The 19,504-nt window shown below is 39.9% G+C and overlaps 1 protein-coding gene across 1 annotated transcript in view; it reads right to left on the minus strand.

The window, feature by feature from the left end:
• The window catches only part of MOK (MOK protein kinase), a 48,672-nt gene extending 34,573 nt beyond the window's left edge, over positions 1 to 14,099 (minus strand). Inside the window, exon 1 of the mRNA XM_069465313.1 lies at positions 13,898 to 14,099. Within this exon, the coding sequence (XP_069321414.1) occupies positions 13,898 to 13,904 (7 nt within the window). The 5' untranslated portion in view covers positions 13,905 to 14,099. The remainder of the gene's footprint in view (positions 1 to 13,897) is intronic.
• Between the last annotated feature and the right edge of the window lie 5,405 nt (positions 14,100 to 19,504).

The raw sequence follows: 19,504 nt of genomic DNA on the forward strand, positions 1-19,504 counted from the left end.
TCTAGCAGGAGAGGGCAGGAGCATGGGCTTTGCATTGCATAGATGTCACATTGTATCACCAGTTTCTGAGCATTCTCCTGAAATTCACCCTCCCTGGTCCTACAGAGACCCAGCTGATCTGCAGCAGTTCCTGTAATTCTTGTATTTCTTAACTTTCTGAAAGCTAACAGCAGCTTTCCCTGGCTATGCTGCCACCACCATCACCCCTGATATTCATTTTGTAAGCCTCTAATTCACTATGTTAAATGACTTCCTCCTTGAAATACCTAGTGTAGTTTCTGTTTTCCTGACCAAAACCCAACTGACACCAAATGAATACATTGAAGTATGAACAAAAACCTACAATATGTGGCTTTGGCTTGGCCATTAGGTGGCAGAGAACCAGCTGGAATGCCAGAGAGCCTGGTACATCAGGACAAAATATTGCCCCTGATGAGTGACTGCCTGCAGTAACTGTAGCCTCTCATGGATCAAGTGTCCACTGAGCCTGCTGTCCTAGGGAAAGTGGTGGGAACAGAGTGATGGACTGTGTTGAACACTAATGACTGCCTTAGCAAAGATACTTCAAGACAGAGAAAAGCACAGGCAAGAATTGCTACTTTTCAAACAGAAATGAAAGAAGTAAAGTCCAGACAGCAAAAGTCTCAATGGGTTGGAAGTTTCTACAACCCAAATAACAGGAGATTAAGACTACAAAAATCCTTGGCAGAGAGCAGTCTGTAAGACTTCTCAGTTGAACAAATGGTCAGCCTTGCAGCAAAGATCACGGGAAGTCACTACCCCTTCTCCCTCCAGGTATTTGTTTCAGAGAGCTTCAAGGAAGCACCTATAAATTGAGAACCAGAAGCATAAGAGCAAGATCACAAAAAAACTAAAGCAGGCTTGAGAGCTATGTCTAAAAGAGAACCTTGATTGTGGAACTGCCCAGAAGCAAACAAATCAGAAATCTTTAAACATCACTTATAGTGCTGCAAAAACAAGCCTGGACTAAAAAACCCCTTCACCTTCAGGCCCCAAATTTGCATCAGCACAAAGCAGGCTTTTTTTTTTTTTTTTTTAATTTAAGAGTTTGGGGGGGGGGGGGTGTCTCACTATGTTGCCTAAGCTGGCCTTGAACTCCTGGGCTCAAGTGATCCTCCCATCTCAGCCTCCGGAGTAGGTGGGACTACAGGCGTGTGTCACCACGCCCAGCTCACAGGCTTTAAAAAGTGTGCAGCGCTGAAGGAGGGCATTCTCTTCAGCACTCTTTTCTATATGCACATTTTGAACACCCTATCTGAATTCTGATTTGAACACATCATCAGTAAAAAGGTATTAATTTTTTAGAAGTGATAATGGTTATGTCAAAATATGAAAAACATCCTTATCTGTTAGCAAGAAATACTGAACTATTTCCAGGTGAAATGATATGATGTTTGGGATTTATTTTAAAACACCCCTGCACATTCCCATTCACTATTGCTGAAAGTATAAATTGGTATAGCCCTTTTAGAGGGAGATTTGACAATACCTATTAAATCTTTGAGATGTGAATACTCTTTCACCCAGCAATTCCAATTCTAGAACTTACCATATAAAATAAACTTGCTCAAGTATATATGATAGGAGGATGTTAGTATGCCATTATTTAATAGGGTAAAACTGATAACCTAAATACCCCTCAGAAGGGAACTGGCTTAATTAAGTATGGTTTATCCATATAATAGAATATACTGTAAATATTTTAGAAAAGACACAAATCCTTAAAAAATAATGTCCATAAAAACCATACAAACACACACACACATGCACACAGGCACACAATTAACACTGGCTCTCTCTGAGGGGTAAGGTTACAGGTGTTCCATTTTCTAAGTTAGACATTTTCCATAATTTTTTTTTTTTTTTTTTTTTTGAGACAGGGTCTCACTCTGTCAACCAGGCTGGAGTGCAGTGGTATGATCATATCTCACTGCAGCCTCAAACTCCTGGGGCTCAAGCAATCCTCCTGCCCTCCCAAAGTGCTTGGATTAGAGGTGTGAGCCACCACACCCAACCCATAATGTTATTTTTTTATAAGAGCATTATTTGATTTAAAAACAACAATAAAAACTAAAGAAAATACTCTAGAAAAAAATGATGTCGAAAATAGCAAAATGTTAATAATTGTTGAAACTAGGGGACGGATTCACATGAGGGTTCACTATACTGTTTTCTATACTTCTGCCATGCCTGAAATTTTCCATAATAAAAACAAAAAAGGAAAAACAAAACCTCCTATACATGATCCTCTATATTCATACCCTCTTTCAACTAGCTGGAAGACTCCTAGGAGACCTGGGAGCCAGGAAAAGTAACCCAGGAAAGATTTCCAACCAGGAATGCCCACATAGCACTTTACATGAACAAGAAAAATACTTTTCTCGTGTAAAGTCCCTGATAGGCTGGGCATGGTGGCTCATACCTGTAATCCCAGCACTTTGGAAGGCCTAGGTGGGAGTATTAATCGAGGCCAGGACTTCAAGGCCAGACACTCATCTCTACAAAAAAATAAGAAAAATTAGCCAGGCATGATAGTGCACACCTGTAGTGCCAGCTATTCAACAGGCTAAGGCAGCAGGATTGCTTTTCAAGGCTACAGTGAGCTATGCAGTGTGTCACTGTACTCCAGCCTGGGTGACAGAGTAAGACCCTGTCTCTTTAAAAAAAAAAAAAAGCCCTGATATTTGGGGAGTTTACCCATTATAACATTTACTGAGCATTATCTTAACTATTTAATAATATCTGTAAGTATATAAAGTCATAATTTATAAAACAAAAATAGATTGACAGACTTTTGAGAAGAGTAATTCATACTTGCAAGATTTCACATTAAAAAATCAGCTATTCAATAAACATTCAGTGACCTTATCTACAAAAATTCAATCTACACACAATTTCTCTGAACATGTTTATATTTCATCCTACTGGCAAGTTACTAAATTAGCCTGTTACTGTTTCATGGATGCACTAGCACCTGTGGCAAGGGGAGAGGAATAAATAGACAAGGTTTTGCACAGACCTAAGGCCCCTGTGTAAACAAAGCAGCAAGCCAATAACTTTTACACATCAGGCCTTTACTTGAGCTTTTGTTTGGGTTTCATCCAAAAGAGTATCTTACCTAAACAGATATGCAACTTGCTCCTCCTGCACAGGAACATCAGGTATTTTTCTGAGGCCAGGGCCCAGCCTGAGCCTGGCCAGCAGGGATGGATGGTGTTCCCTAGGAATTTCCCCTTGACTGGGCAGAAGATCTATTATCTACTGGCTGTTATGGTTTACAATCCAAATCCCTGCTGGATCCCAACTCATTTTTTTATTGTAGCAGAATTTTAAACTATTTAACTTGCCTTCACTTTATTGTGCTATGTTTTACTTTAACATATTTTACTTCTTTTCACTTTTATTCTAGTACTAGGCATGTCAATCATGTGCCTGAGCAGCCATGTTCTGTTCCCACCCTTTTGTAGCCACAATTGACTGGGCAAGAAGAGCAAGCAGCAACCAGTATGGTGGTCAAGCTGAGGAGGCTCCACCCACATGGGCAGAAAAGTGGATCCCAAGTTCTTACAGGAACATGAATTCATAAGTTTGTGGAGAGTTAAGCTGTGAACAATGGGAACAAAAGCTAAAAGTTATGAGATAGGGAGAGATTAAAGGGGCCATAAATGGGCAAGTCTTATAACTCAATAATACAAAGACAAATAACCAGTTAAAAGGTGGGCAAAGGATTTGATAGTCATTTCTCCAAAGAAGACATAAAAATGGCCAATAGCCATGAAAAGATGCTCAAGATCATTAGTCATTACGGAAATGCAAATCAAAACAATGATGAGATACCACTACACACTCCCTAGAAAGACTAGAATAAAAGAGAGATAATAACAAGTGTTGGTGAGGATGTAGAGAAATTGAGCCCTCATACATTGCTGGTGGGAATATAAAATGGTATAGCCAGTGTGGAAAACAGTTTGGCAGTTCTTCAAGATGTTAAACAGAGTTACCATGTCACTCAGCAATTCTACTCCTACATATATACCCAAGAGAAATGAAAACATATGTCCAACAAAAACCTGTACATGAATGTTCACAGTAGCATTATTCATAATACCCAAAAGGTGGAGACAACACAAATGTCCATCAATGGATGAATGGATAAACAAAATGTGGTCTATCAATACAATTGAATATTATTCAGCCATGAAAAGGAATGAAGTACTGACAACATGCTATAACCTGGATGAAGCTTGTAAACATTATGCTAAGTGAAATAAGTCAGGCACAAAATGCCACATATTATATGATTCCACTTATATGGAATGTCCAAAACAAGCAAATTCATAGAGACAGAAAATAGATTAGTGCTTGCCTAGGATTGACTCCACATGGTGGAGTGTGGGATAAATGGAGAATAACTGCTAATGGTTAACAGGTTTCTTTCTGGGATGATGAAAATGTTTAAACATTAGATTGTGGTGATAGTTATAAGACTTAATAAATAGCCTTAAGAACCACTGAATGATATATACTGGAAACCAAAAACACTGAAATGGATGAACTTCACAACCTTCTAAGCTTGAATCAGGAAGAAACAGAAATCCCAAACAGACGAATAATGAGTAGTGAGATTGAATCAGTAGTAAAAAAGCTCATCCCCCCAATATCCCAGGACTAGATGGATTCACAGCTAAATTCTACCAGACCTACAAAGAACTGGTACCTACGCTACTGTAACTGTTCCATAACATTGAAGAGAAGGGAATCCTCCCTGACTCATTCTAAGAGGTGAATATCACTCTGATACCAAAGCCAGAAAAGGACACAAACACACATACACACGCACACACACACACAAAAGGAAGAAATAAAGAAAAGAAAAGAAAAGAGGCCGGGCGCGGTGGCTCACGCCTGTAATCCTAGCACTCTGGGAGGCCGAGGCGGGTGGATCGCTCGAGGTCAGGAGTTCGAGACCAGCCTGAGCAAGAGCGAGACCCCGTCTCTACTAAAAATAGAAAGAAATTATATGGACAACTAAAATATATATATACAAAAAATTAGCCGGGCATGGTGGCGCATGCCTGTAGTCCCAGCTACTCGGGAGGCTGAGGCAGTAGGATCGCTTAAGCCCAGGAGTTTGAGGTTGCTGTGAGCTAGACTGACGCCACGGCACTCACTGTAGCCCGGGCAACAGAGCAAGACTACCCAAAGGAAAAGAAGTTATTTCAAAAAGGTACATGCCCTCGTATGTTTATCTCAGCATAATTCACAATTGCAAAGATATGTTATCAACCTAAGTGCACATCAACTGATGAGTGGATAAAGAAAATATGGTATATACACACCATGGAATACTACTCAGCCATAAAAAAGAATGAAATAATGTCTTTTGCAACCACTTGGATGGAACCAGAAGCCATTATCCTAAATGAAGTATCTCAGAAATGGAAAAACAAATACTACATGTACTGACTTAGTAAGTGGGAGCTAAATAATGGGTATACATGGTCATACAGAGTGAATAATGGACTCTGGAGACTCATAAGGAGGGAGGGTGAAGGGGAGCAAGGGATCAAAAATTACTATGGTATACAATATACACTATTCGGGTGATAAGTATACTCAAAGCCCTGACTTCACCATTATACACTTCAACCATGTATCAAAAAACCACTTGTATTTCCTAAATCTATTCAAATAAAAATTTAAAAACCAAACAAAATAAATACATAAATTGGTTAACTTTATATTATAGTATGTATATTATATCTCAATAAAGCTGTCAAAACAGACAAATCAGAATACAGTTGCCCTTGGGGAGCGAGGTGACTGGAACGGGCCCAAGGGAACATTCTACTGGTCATACTCTGCTTCTTGATCTGGAAGTAGGTTACATGGACATGCTTACTTTGTGAAAATTCACCAAGCTGTACACGTAAATATAATTTATGCAGTTTTATGTATTATGTTATACTCCAATAAAAAATTAGAAAAAAAAGCCTGAGTTAGGAATAAGCAAAAAGTGTGAGGAACAGAAAAGATACACAGTAAACATTATATTCAGGGAAAGGCACAAAGAAAAACAGACTGAGAAATCCTATTAACAGCAGAACACTTGTGTTTACAAATCCCTATTGCTGAGGTCCAAATGAACTGCTTTCAATACTGCTCTAGTTCCTAAGATGACCAATTCCTTCCTGTACTTGAGTTTTCCAATTCTCAAGCCCCCCCTTAATCAACTGTTATAGTACCTCCATACTGTGAGGTATAGTGAGACTCCCTGGTCCTTACAACTGAAACAGACTAAAACAATTCTCTTAAATGAGAACCAAAGGATAGAGGTCACTTCCTCAACAGTCCCCCAACAGGAAGACAGATGCCTTTTCTCCAAAAGAGAGCCTCTATTGATTTTCCAAAACAGGTTTCCATCCTATTTCCCAGTTGGCTTCCTTGTCCAGAATGAAACACCTCTGGGAAGGGCTGACAGTAACACTAATATTACTTAGTCTTGGCAACTTATAAAAGTTGGAGATAAAATGCATTACACCAAAACAGAGGTGGAAAAAAACACCATAAATAACAACAAAAACAACAAAAGGACCACATACAGTGGCCAACAACTGCAATCCCAGCACTGTGGGAGGCCAAGACAGGAGGCCAGGAGTTTAAGACCAGCCAAGGCAACATAGCAAGACCCCATCTCTACAAAAAATTTAAAAATTAGCCAGGCACAGTGGCATGCACCTGCAGTGCCAGCTGAGGAGGCTGAGATAGGAGGATCGATAGAGCTCTGGAGTTCGAGGTTGCAGTGATTTACGATCGTGCCACTTACTCCAGTCTGGGCAACAGAGTACAACTCTGTCTCAAAACAAAAATTTTTTTTAAAAACCTTAGGACAATGGAATAATATTATTTTAGTATTAAGACTATTCTATGGCTGGGCGCGGTGGCTCTCATCTGTAATCCTAGCACTCTGGGAGGCCAAGGCGGGCGGATTGTTTGAGCTTGGGAGTTCGAGACCAGTATGAGCAAGAGTGAGACCCCCGTCTCTACTAAAAAAACAGAAGGAAATTATCTGGACAACTAAAAATATATAGAAAAAAATTAGCCAGGCATGGTGGCACACACCTGTAGTCCCAGCTACTCAGGAGGCTGAGGTAGAAGGATCGCTTGAGCCCAGGAGTTTGAGTTGCTGTGAGCTAGGCTGACACCACAGCACTCTAGCCCGGGCAACAGAGCAAGACTCTGTCTCAAAAAAAAAAAAAAAAAAGACAACAACAACAAAAAAAACCAAGCCTAGTTTGTTTAAGTGGAATTCAAGCCTCATTTAACACGTGCAAGTGGAGGTCAAATTCACTTTTTGTGAAATGCAAAACTTGTCACGTTCAAGTCCAAACATTTTTATTCATGTGTTGCTTGTAAAGTTCTTAACCAAGGATAGTGATACGCATCAGAGCTATGTGGCTTCACCAGCAGATGGATGAAAAGAATTGGGGGAGGTTAATTGCTAAGTACAACTAGAGTTTGCAAGGAAAAAGAATTCTGCTTTTTTCTAATTTCCATTCTCTTGGAGAGATTAAGTAGTTCAAGCCAAATTAATAAAACAAGGTTAGGAATCTTCAATGAAGAGAGTTGTACCCAATTAAGTACTTGGTATAGTGAGGAAAATCATGACCTGAATTTCTAAGCATCATGAAAACACAAAAGGACATAAAATTATTTTAAAATGCATAAAATTTATTAATTTAAATTACACCCATTAACCCAGTAAGTCCACTTCTAGGAATGTATGCCACTGATAAACCTTAAGAATTATTCAAAGATCTACATCCAAACATCCTCACTAAAGCATCATCCTAGCAAGGGTTATAATACAATGTACAAGCAAGTTATAATACAATATATTTAATATAATTCCATTTAGTTTGGGGTATTTAAGAAACAACCACATATTCATATACATATACATATACATGCACAGAGAAAATATATAAAATAGATGTGTGTGTAACACACACACACACACAGTCATTAAATATGAAATGTCCAATTCCGAATCAAAAGTTTAGTTTATTTTACCTCAAACAAGAAGCAGTAAAATTAATTAAAGTGTACACCTAAACTTTCGACAGTTTTGCCATCTTAACGTTAGTTTGTTTATGCCAGCAGTGAAGAAGCCTGGAGAGCGAGTGGCGGTGAAATCATGAAAGGCGTTTTCCACAGCTTGTTGAGAATTGAATATTTTTCCTTGCAAGAAGTGGTCCAAAGTCTGGAAGAAGTGGTAGTCAGTTGGTGCAAAGTCTGGTGAATACAGTGAATGACAGAGAGTGTCCAAGTCCAGTTGCTGTAGTTTGAGCATCGTTATTTGTGTGACATGTAGTTGAGCATTGTCTTGCAAGAGGATTGGCCTGTCTCTATTGACCAATCTGCTTAATCGCAAGCATCCTCATCATTTCATTTAATTGGTTGCAGTACACATCCACTGTAATTGATTGACCAGGCTTCATGAAGCTGTAGTGGATAATACCAGCGCTGGACCACCAGACACCATTAGCTTTTTTTGATGAATAGTCGGTGTTGGACTGTGTGTGTTTTAATACTTCATCTTTATCCAACCATTGTGAACACTTGTGATTGTCAAAAAGAATCCATTTTTCATCACACATAACAATACGGTGTAGAAATCATTCGTTTTATGTCGTGACAGCAGAGAAAGGCAAGCTTCGAGAAAATTTCTCTGCTGACACTCGTTTAATTCATGTGGTACCCATCTATCCAGCTTCTCTACCTTGCCAATTTGTTTCAAATGGTCCAATTTTGTTGGAATAGTAATGTTAAACCTTGCTGCTAATTCACGTGTAGGTTGACATGGATTCGCTTCCACTACAGCTTTCAGCTCATCTTTATCCACCTTGGTATCAGGTTGCCCACGTGGCTCATTTTTGAGATTAAAATCACCAGAACAGAACTTCTGAAACCATCAACGTACTGTGTGTTCATCAGCCACATCCTTCCCAAACACTTCGTTGATATTTCGTTTGAGCTGTCTGCGCTGCATTGGTTCCACAACAGAACTCATATTTGAAAATAACACGAATTTTTTACTTATCCATGGTTTCACAAAAATCACTCTAAAAAATTTGAAAGATAATCATAAGCCAAAATATGTGTTTGAAAGACTGAGGATGTATCTTCACAATAAACATAAAATAAGAAGTGTCAGTGAAATGTCAGAGATACCAACTGTCAAACTTAGTACTTAAGGAAATTGGACATTTCATACTTAATCTCTCTCTTTAGTATTAAGACTATTCTATGGCTGGGCACGGTGGCTCACATCTGTAATCCTAGCACTCTCACTATACATATATATATACACACACACACACACACACACACATACATATACACACACAGAGAAAATATACATAGAAAATTTATGGATGTACATCTAAGAAAATGTTAACCAGGATTGACTGTGCCAGGTAGGGGAGGGTCCTCAGACTAACTTAAAATCTTCTACTGTTTGAATTTATCACAAAGCCAGTATTACTTTTACTTCATTTTGTTTTAATTTCTAGAGAAAAAGTTGCTAATTGATGCATCTATTTATAAAAACAAAAGGTGACAGGCACACTAAGAAGGAGAGGATGAAAAAGGATTTGAGGTACTGTGCAACCTTGATTCTATGAAAACACTGACATTTAAGAAAGACAAAGCTTAAACCTCACTCCAACTGCAACAGATAATTTTTTTTAATTCTCTCTGTGATATAACAGCAAACTGTTACCACCTTCAGAATATGAAATTTTTTTCTCTTTTTATAGGTATACTTTGAATAATCCATTAAAAAGTTCAGATAGGAAAAAAGTTGGTTCTCCAATTAGATTAAAGGCAAAACTTTTCAAAGTAAGGATCTGACCAAGGTTTTCATTCTTGCCCTTTTTATATCTCTGCCTTCTATCCACCAGGAAAGCAAATAATAATAAATTCACAATTTACCATGTAACAGACACTATGCTATGAGCATTACATAGATTATCTCATTTAACCTTTGAAATAATCCTGTAAGATAGGTATTATTATCCCTTTTTAAAGATGAGTGTGGAAGATTTTGTTTTCCAAAGATAGCAACCTCTAGATATCCCATCCCACAGGCTCATTTTATAATGAGTCTTTGACACTGCTCCAATAAGAGGTGAAATCTGTGCGCCTGTAGTCCCAGTTACTCAGGAGGCTGAGGCAGGAGGATTGCTTGAGCCCAGGAGTTTGAGGCTGCAGTGAGCTACGATTGCACCACTGCACTCATGCCTGGATGACAGAGTGAGACCTAATCTCTGAACAACAAAACAAGTGGGATCTATTTCCCTTCCCTTGAATTTGGAAGACCATAGAAGTGACACTATGCCACTTCTGAGGCTAAGTCAGAAAAGGTAACATATTAATAGCTTCTACCTCATACTCTTGGGATGCCCACTTTCAGAACCCAACTGCCATGTTGTGAGGAAGCCCAAACCACACTGAGAGACCTCATGTAGTGTTCCAGCTGACAGCCCAAGCTGAGTTACCAGTGGACAGCCTGCATCAACTGCCAGACATGTGAATGAAGAAACTTTTAGGATGACTGTAGGTCTAGTTACCATTTGACTGCAAATTCATGAGAAGCTCCAAGTAGGACCAGCCTAGTTGAGTCTGGGCAACCCAAAGAACCATGAAAGGGATTGATTGTTGTTATTTTAAGTTACTAAATTCTAGTTATTTGTTATGTAGCAATAATAGGTAACTGGAACAACAAAGAAAACTAGCATAAGGAAAAAAGGTCAGTAACTTGCCTGAAGCTGCCATCATGTCTGCCTGGCTCCCAGGCCCATGCTCTTAACAACTACACTGTGTTACTCCTTGCTCCCTACTATTGCAAATGATGCAAAATAAAAAGGAGGACAGGGATACTCTACAGAATGATAATACAACCCTAAACATGTAGGCATTGCCTAGAAAACAAATAAGAAAATATATCTAGAAAATCCTAAAATAAAGACCCCCATGATAATCTAGCTAGCATTCCCGGCCCCACTCTGATCCCAAGCTATGGATCCAATTTCACCATTACTCACCTCTCCTGTTCATTCTACTTCCTTGACTCTACCTCTGTGATTTCCTATTCAGGAATATTGTCTCTACTGTTAACTATTTGTAAAGCATTTAATTAATGATCAAGACTTAAAACGGGGATAAAAGGTTACACTAATTCTTAGGATGGATCTTCAGGTAGAAGGAAGAAAGGGAGAAAAAAGATGTCATTACTGGCTGGGCGCGGTGGCTCACACCTGTAATCCTAGCACTCTGGGAGGCCGAGGCAGGAGGATTGCTTAGCTTGAGTTTGAGACCAGCTCTGAGCAAGAATGAGACCCTGTCTCTACAAAAAATAGAAAAATTAGCCAAGTGTGGTGGTGCATGCCTGTAGTCCCAGCTACTTGGGAGGCTGAGGCAGGATGATTGCCTGAGCCCAGGAGTTTGAGGTTACACTGAGCTATGATGACACCACTGTACTCTAGACAGAATGACAGAACAAGACTCTGTCTCCAAAAAGCTACCAAAATGACCACCTAAAAGAACATATTAAATAATACCTAATATATTTTAAAAACACAAAACTTTAAAAGACATAAATCATAAATGCAAATTTTATACATATATACATGCTTCTATATATGTATATATAACTTTAGTCTTTTAAACAGCGAGGGACAGGAACACATTTATAAATACATATATATATATATATATATATATATATACACAGAGAGAGAGAGAGACACAGACAGACAGACATAGGACATTGGTAAGAACAGTTGCCTCACATAGTAAGACCCTGTCTCTAAAAAATGAAAAAAATTAGCTGGATATGGTGAGATGCACCTGTAGTCCCAGATACTCTGGAGGCTGAGGCAGGAGGATCTCTTGAGTGCAAAAGTTTGAGGCTGCAGTGAGCTATACTGTGCCACCGCACTCAAGCCTGGGTGATAGAGCGAGACCACATCAAAAAAAAAAAAAAAAAAAAAAAAGGTTGCCTCTAGGTATGGGCATACAAAGGGTTTAAGAAGAAAAGGTAGATAAACGGAATGATCAAACAAATCTGACATCACCAAAATCACAATGAGCTGACATTGGGCACTATGGAAAGGACACACTGACGAAGACACAACGTCACCTCTAACATATTCCTGACAAAAATATTTAAACTAAAGCTAATCATGATGAAACAATCAACAAATCCAAACTGAGAGACATTCTGCAAAACACCTGGGCTCTATTCTTTTAAAATGTCGTTGTTATGAAAGACACAAAAGGCAGGGGCATTGTACCAGATTAAAGATAACCAAAGAGATATGACAAAAAAATGCAATTTGTGGTTCTTGATGGGATCCTGGAAAAAATAAAAACACCTGTAACAGACATTATCAGGATAAATGGAAAGACTGAAATATAAACTGTATATTAGATAACTACTGTATCAACATTAAATTTCCTAAATATGTTATTTGTATTGTGATTATATAGGAGAATGTCCTTGTTCCTAGCGGATACTTGCTGAATTACTAGTGATGAAGTGTCATGATGTCTACAACTAACTCTCAAAAGGTTCCATGAAAATAAATGTATAAATTAGAGAGAGTAAAAACACCAAAGCAAAAGTGAGCACAAAAAGTAAGGCAAAATGGTGTATATAGGTGAAGGATTTATAAATATTCAATGTACTATTCTTATAACTTTCCTGTACATTTGAAAATTTTCAAAATAAACCAGATGGGAGGAAAAAATGAATTAGTACAAAATATGTACAGTATTGTACTAAGTTGTACTATATTGTACTAAGTCTACACTGCAAGTAAAACTGTAAGCCTCTTGTAGACCATGTATTCTAACTATGCTTTGCAGTGCATTAATGAAAAAGATAAACATGCAAACAATATCCAACAAAAGAAAATAAAAATGCCTTGTAAAGGGTGAATGAGATGAATTATTTTAAATATCTGTTATGCAATTTACAGCATATGCTAATTATCAAATGACAATTAGGACACAATGCAAATTTAACATAACTACTCCTAACATAATTTAATCTTTTCACAGCAAAGGAGATCAGAATTTTTCTGCACCTCGGGCTCACAACCACAATCGATAATTATATTTGCTTAGTAATGTAAAAAAAAAAAAAATCTAGTTGGCTGCACTATGATTGTTAATAATCCACAAATCCAACCACAGGTAAATTTTTTTACCCGTTACATATTCCAGGACTACATTTCCCAACTTCTAATTAACAGCTTTTAATTTCACTAAAACGTTGCTTCAAAGTTTCTATAAACATAGTTCCTACAAAAACACTATTGCTTGATCCAAAAAATAAAATACACAGCCCAGCTTTGCTCTCAATTGTACACTAAACCGATGTCATTAAAAGGCAAGGACCCACACTGTAAGCGCTCATTGCACTACTGCCGAATGTTCAAGAAAAGAATGTCAGGTTCAATCCACCATTTAAAGAAAAAAAAAAAAATCATACTCAACTTTCAAACTCCAACATAACAGCCACGTACCAAAACCAAAACAGGGCTAGGCGGGACTCGGGAACTCGGGTCGGCGCTCTGAGACCCCAAAGTTCCCAGACCAGCCCCGAACCCCTCGAGCTCCCCACTGGGGACGCCGACTTCTCACAGCCGAAGAGGTTTGGGGGCCCACACGCTGCGCCTCTCCCCGGCCTGCCGAGCAGCTGTCGACCGGCCCCGCCCCTCGGGCCCCACAGCCACCTCAGGGTCCCCGAACCCCTCCAGCCCCCGCCACTCTGTCTCTCGTCCCCGCCCCTCCCTGGTCCACTCACTCTTCATCGTGGATGCAGAAGCCGGCGACAGCCCCTTGCCGACACTGGAAGGAAAAGAAAGAGTCAGGAAGGATGACCCCCTGTCTTCCACTTCCTTGAGGCGGGGTCCGGCACTAGGACCTCCGCGGTGGTCCCTGGATGGAGAGCGTTAGGATCCGGCCGCCATGTTGTGTCTCTGTCACCCTAGCAACCGTCAGGCCCTGAACGCCCCGAGGCAGTCTCCTGAGCGTGCGCAGAAAGCCCCGCCTATGTACGCACGCGCAGTGCAGCCGGTCTCCTCAACCGGGTTGCTAAGCAACTTCTCTCGCCGCTTGAAGTTTAAATACTGTACCTTAATTCCCCGCCTTCGCTAATAGGCGACGTTCGCCTGGCTGGCTGTCCTGAGAACTTAGTGATTTGCAACCCAAAGTGCAGAAGGTAGTCTCGAGCTTTAACTGAGCATGTGAGAGCTTTAGCGCTGAATTGTCAACTGGTACCTGTTCTTTGCAATCTCATCCTACAGTTTAACGTCTGCTTCATAGCGATTGCCCAGTAAATTTGTAAGTTTTTCTTTTTAATTCAACAAGCAGTTATTTTGCACCAGGCATTGTTGCAGGCATTGGGGATATAAAAGAAAACAGTGTAGACAAGGTCCCTGACTTCTTGAAACTTACATTCTAGTGGATTTATACAATCTGAAGTGAAACCAGAGTATTCTTTTATTTTTTTGAAATTAAATCAGTAAAATGTGTTTATTTTTTTAAAAAAGGAAGAAAGAAAAAGAAAAGGAAAATATAGTGTAAAATTTGAAATAATCCCTTCAAAATTCTTCCGTCCATCTCACTCCCTTTCCTCCCCAGAAAAAGAGACTGGCAATAGTTGGGTGGCATCTTTTCAGAATTTCAGATTTTCCTATAATTGAAAATTACAGATATTCTTCAATAATTTGTGTTTTTTTACTTACTATACCACAGTCATCTTTTAGTATTAGCACATATAGAGCTACTCTATGCTTAAAAAAAAGAAAAGAAAGACAGGGTCTTGCTGTGTTGCCCAGGCTGGACGGGAACTCCTGGGCACAAGTGATCCTCCCTATCTTCTCCACCTCGCCTGGGGAGCTACTCTATGCTTTTTAAGTGCTGCAGAATATTACATGGTATGGTATATCCTCTTTACTTATTTATTTATTTTTTTTTTTGAGCAAGGACGATTGCTGAAGAGTATCCTCATTTTGTAACCATTTCCCTATAGATGCTTCCCGTTTTTTTTACTATTACAAACAATACTTCAGAAACTATCCTTGTGCATATCTTTAAGCACGACTGTGACTATTTCTGTAGGAGTCAATAGGTTAAAAGGCATCTACAATTTAAATGTGGGTTGCTATTAAATCACTCTCCAACAACACTGTGCCAATGCACACAGAGGTCTATATATATATTTCCTTTTCATGCTTGCATGGACACTGGATATTATGTGGTAAGATAAAGAAGCCATTCAGGCATAAATTGAAACATAACATGAAATTTTAAATTTCATTCTGGTTAAAAAAAAAATAGTAGTATTAAACAAAAATTATGGCAGGTCATTGTTTTGGACTGAGCTCCTGTGCTAGGTCCCAGACCAGACTAAACCAAAATGGAATCACTCATGCTAAATGCCATGTAATCAAAATGAAACTTTAAGGATGTGGATAGATCCCAAAACAGAACAGTTTTTCCTGAAAACAAGAGGTTCCTGTATACTTGAGTCATTGTAATAGAAAGGTCCCTTCTGCTTTTATCCTTAGTAAGAAAAGTAACCTGATGTAACCTTACATTAACCAATTAACTTTTTTTCTATTGTTCCCACCTTACAAACCCCACTGTTCTGCTACTGCCCAATGGGAGCTCTCATTCTGTTTTGTATAATGGAGGCTGCACCCATTTGTGACAAATCAATAATAAAAGCCAATTTACTCTATAACTAAGTTTGTTGTGATTTTGTCTTTTTGACACTAGAAAAATGTCAAAGAACAAATAAAAAGTGGAAAATTGTAATATATGTGACTAAGGGCAAACTTCCTTAATATATAAAAGATCTCTTATAATTCAAAGAGAAACTGCAAAAGAGATACAATTCAAGGAACTGTATACGGAAAACTTACCTTTCCTTCTCTGGCTGAAAGCTTTCTCTTCTCTAAGCGCTGCAAAGGCCTCTCCCCTACAAATGAACTCTTAATGCTTCCAAAGCTAACCTCCCACTGGGGTCTTTGGGTCCCTATCTCAGTCAAGGTTTGTAAAGCCAAGTCCCCTCAAGTGCCTGTCATTTACAAGATGAATCCAGGTAGGCCTTAACTGTTTGCCTACACCATCGTTCTGCCTTCCCTTCTTCTCATACCTTTGTGCCCACAATGTTTTTTTCTTTAGAAGGTTATTTCCTCTTCCTCAAATAATGTTTTTCATATAATTTTAAAATATATAATACATTCACATGATTCAAGATTCAAAAATAACAAAAACAGAAAACACTAAAAATCCCCTCCCTGTAGTCAACCTATGTTATAAGAGATAACTTATTCTTGTAGCTCCCCTGCCTCGTTTTTTTTAGAGACAGTTCCCTCTGTCACCCAGGCTGGAGTGCAGTGGCATGACCATAACTTAAAGCAGCCTTGAACTCCTTGGCTCAAGCAATCCTCCCACCCTTGACCTTCCGAAGTGCTAGGATTACAGGTGTGAGCCACCGTACCCAGCTGCAGCTCCCTTTTCTAACTTGTCCCCTACTGATAGACATCTAGGATGTCTATAATTGATCTTTCAAACATTGCTGCAGTGACCAATGCTGTAAATACACCATTTCTTATATGCTTACATGGACCCTTAGGCAAAATTCCTAAAGTGGAACTGCTGAGTCAAAGGGGGTATACTTTGAAATTTTTCACTTATTTATTTATTTATTTATTATTTTTTGAGATAGAGTCTCTGTTGCCCGGGCTAGAGTGCCGTGGATCAGCCTAGCTCACAGCAACCTCAAACTCCTGGGCTCAAGCAATCCTCCTGCCTCAGCCTCCCGAGTAGCTGGGACTACAGGTATGTGCCACCATGCCCAGCTAATTTTTTCTATATATACTTTTAGTTGTCCATATAATTTCTTTCTATTTTTAGTAGAGATGGGGCTCTCGCTCTTGCTAAGGCTGGTCTCGAACTCCTGACCTTGAGCGATCCTCCCACCTTGGCCTCCCAGAGTGTTAGGATTACAGGGAAATTTTTCACTTCTTTGAAAAAAATTGCCAGGCATAATGGCATGTGCCTATAGTCTCAGCCACTTGGGAGGCTGAGACAGGAGGCTTGCTTGAGCCCAGGAGTTTGAGGCTGCAGTGTGCAAACGATTGCACCTGTGAATAGTCACTGCACTTCAGCCTGGGCAACCCACAAAGCAATGTGTCTCTTAAAAAAAAAAAAAAAAATTGAGGGCCAGGTGCGGTGGCTTATGCCTGTAATCCTAGCACTCTGGGAGGCCAAGGCGGGTGGATTGTTTGAGCTCAGGAGTTCGAGACCAGCCTGAGCAAGAGTGAGACCCCCCTCCCCATCTCTACTAAAAATAGAAAGAAATTAGCTGGACAACTAAAAATATATGTAAAAAAAATTAGCTGGGCATGGTGGTGCATGCCTGCAGTCCCAGCTACTCGGGAGGCTGAGGCAGGAGGATCGCTTGAGCCCAGGAGTTTGAGGTTGCTGTGAGCTAGGCAGACGCTACGGCCCTCTAGCCCAGGCAACAGAGTGAGACTCTGTCCCCCCTCCCCAAAAAACATTGAGGCAACTCTCACATAACATAAAATTAACCCTTTATAAGAGTGGCATTTAGTACATTCACAATGTTGTTCAACTATCGTTTCTATCTAGTTCCAAAATATTTTCATCATCCCAAAATGAAACCCCATTATTGAGTCCCAAAAACCTTATGCTAAGTGAAAGAGGCCAGACACAAAAGGTCACATATTGTATGAATCCCTTTATAGGAAATGTCCAGAATAGGCAAATCTATATAGAGAGAAAGCAGATTAGTGATTTCCAGGGGTTGAGACAATGGGGGAATGGGAAGTGACTGCAAACAGGGTTGGGGTTTCTTCTGGGGATGATGACAATGTTCTGGAATTATATAGAGGTGGTGGTCGCACAGCTTTGTGAGTGTACTAAAAACCACTGGATTGTACCTGTTAAATGGTTACAACAGTAAATTTTATGTTATGTGAATTTTATCTCAATAAAAAAAATTGAAAAAATAAGGGGTGATTATTGCTGGTATGTGATTGTTGGTGGTACTATCTTTCCTGGCTCAGAGAAGCCACATCTAATCTCTCCAGACCACCAGGATTTGATCTATCTCTTCTACTCTTGTTATGGTCTTTCCCCTTATTTGGGGACTTGCCCTCATGTCACATTTATCTTTCTGTCCCTATCTTTTGCACATTAGTTTTTTTCTACCCGGGTAGGTTCTAAGCTCCTTGACCCTTCACTTGTCTTTTATCTCCCCTGCAGGGCAGAGTGTATGAAATAGGTGAACAGGTGAATGCATTTAGCAGGTGAGCAGGGGCTGCTGGACTTGAGCCCCACCTGCCCTTCTGGTTCCAAGCATACCTGGAGGTGGGGTAGAGGGGACGGCCTCCAGGATGGAAGATCAAGGATCTCCACTCCCCGTGTTTCTGAATCAGTAAGTCTAGGATGGAGGTCAAGAATTTGCATCTCTAGCAAGATTCCAGGTGCTGCTGCTGTTGCACCAGTCACCACATTTTGAGAAACACTGGCCTGGATAATTCCATATTCTTCCTTTAATTATAAATGAAATAGGAAATGCTGCTTCAAAAAGAAAGAGAGATTGTTAAGGAACTTCTCTCCCTGTGATAAATACACTCAAACATCAGCAGAGGGGTCAACCCTCTTAGAGTTCAGCTACGTGGTCTTGTCACAAGCTTAGCTGGACCACTCAAGCCCTACATGGACAGACAAGTAAGAAACAACAGGCTGTGAGCTCCTCCAGGGAGGACCTTCACCCAGCACCCCTGGCCTGCCCAGCATGCATAGGGGCAGCAGCTTAGCATATATTGCACGCTCAAGAGATGCTTGTGAAATGGAACCACGCTGCATATTGGAGCTCCACTTTTAAAACTCTGCATGAACACTACCTAATTATAGCCACTTGAGCTTTTTGACTCATTCTAAAACTGTTCCTCAGACAGTTCATCCCATATCTTAGCATTAGTTTTTCCCTGTTTTCCAATGTCAAGGGATTATTTTAGCCACGAGGCTATATTTAGCAGACAACCTGTTTCCTTCTGCTGAGCATCTTAATTAATATTCAGGCCGGGCGCGGTGGCTCACGCCTGTAATCCTAGCACTCTGGGAGGCCGAGGCGGGTGGATCGCTCAAGGTCAGGAGTTCGAGACCAGCCTGAGCAAGAGCGAGACCCCCGTCTCTACTAAAAATAGAAAGAAATTATATGGACAGCTAAAAATATATATAGAAAAATTAGCTGGGCATAGTGGCGCATGCCTGTAGTCCCAGCTACTCGGGAGGCTGAGGCAGTAGGATCGCTTAAGCCGAGGAGTCTGAGGTTGCTGTGAGCTCAGCTGACGCCATGGCACTCACTCTA

Source organism: Eulemur rufifrons, chromosome 2, assembly GCF_041146395.1.
Source record: "Eulemur rufifrons isolate Redbay chromosome 2, OSU_ERuf_1, whole genome shotgun sequence".
NCBI classification, from domain to species: domain Eukaryota; kingdom Metazoa; phylum Chordata; class Mammalia; order Primates; family Lemuridae; genus Eulemur; species Eulemur rufifrons.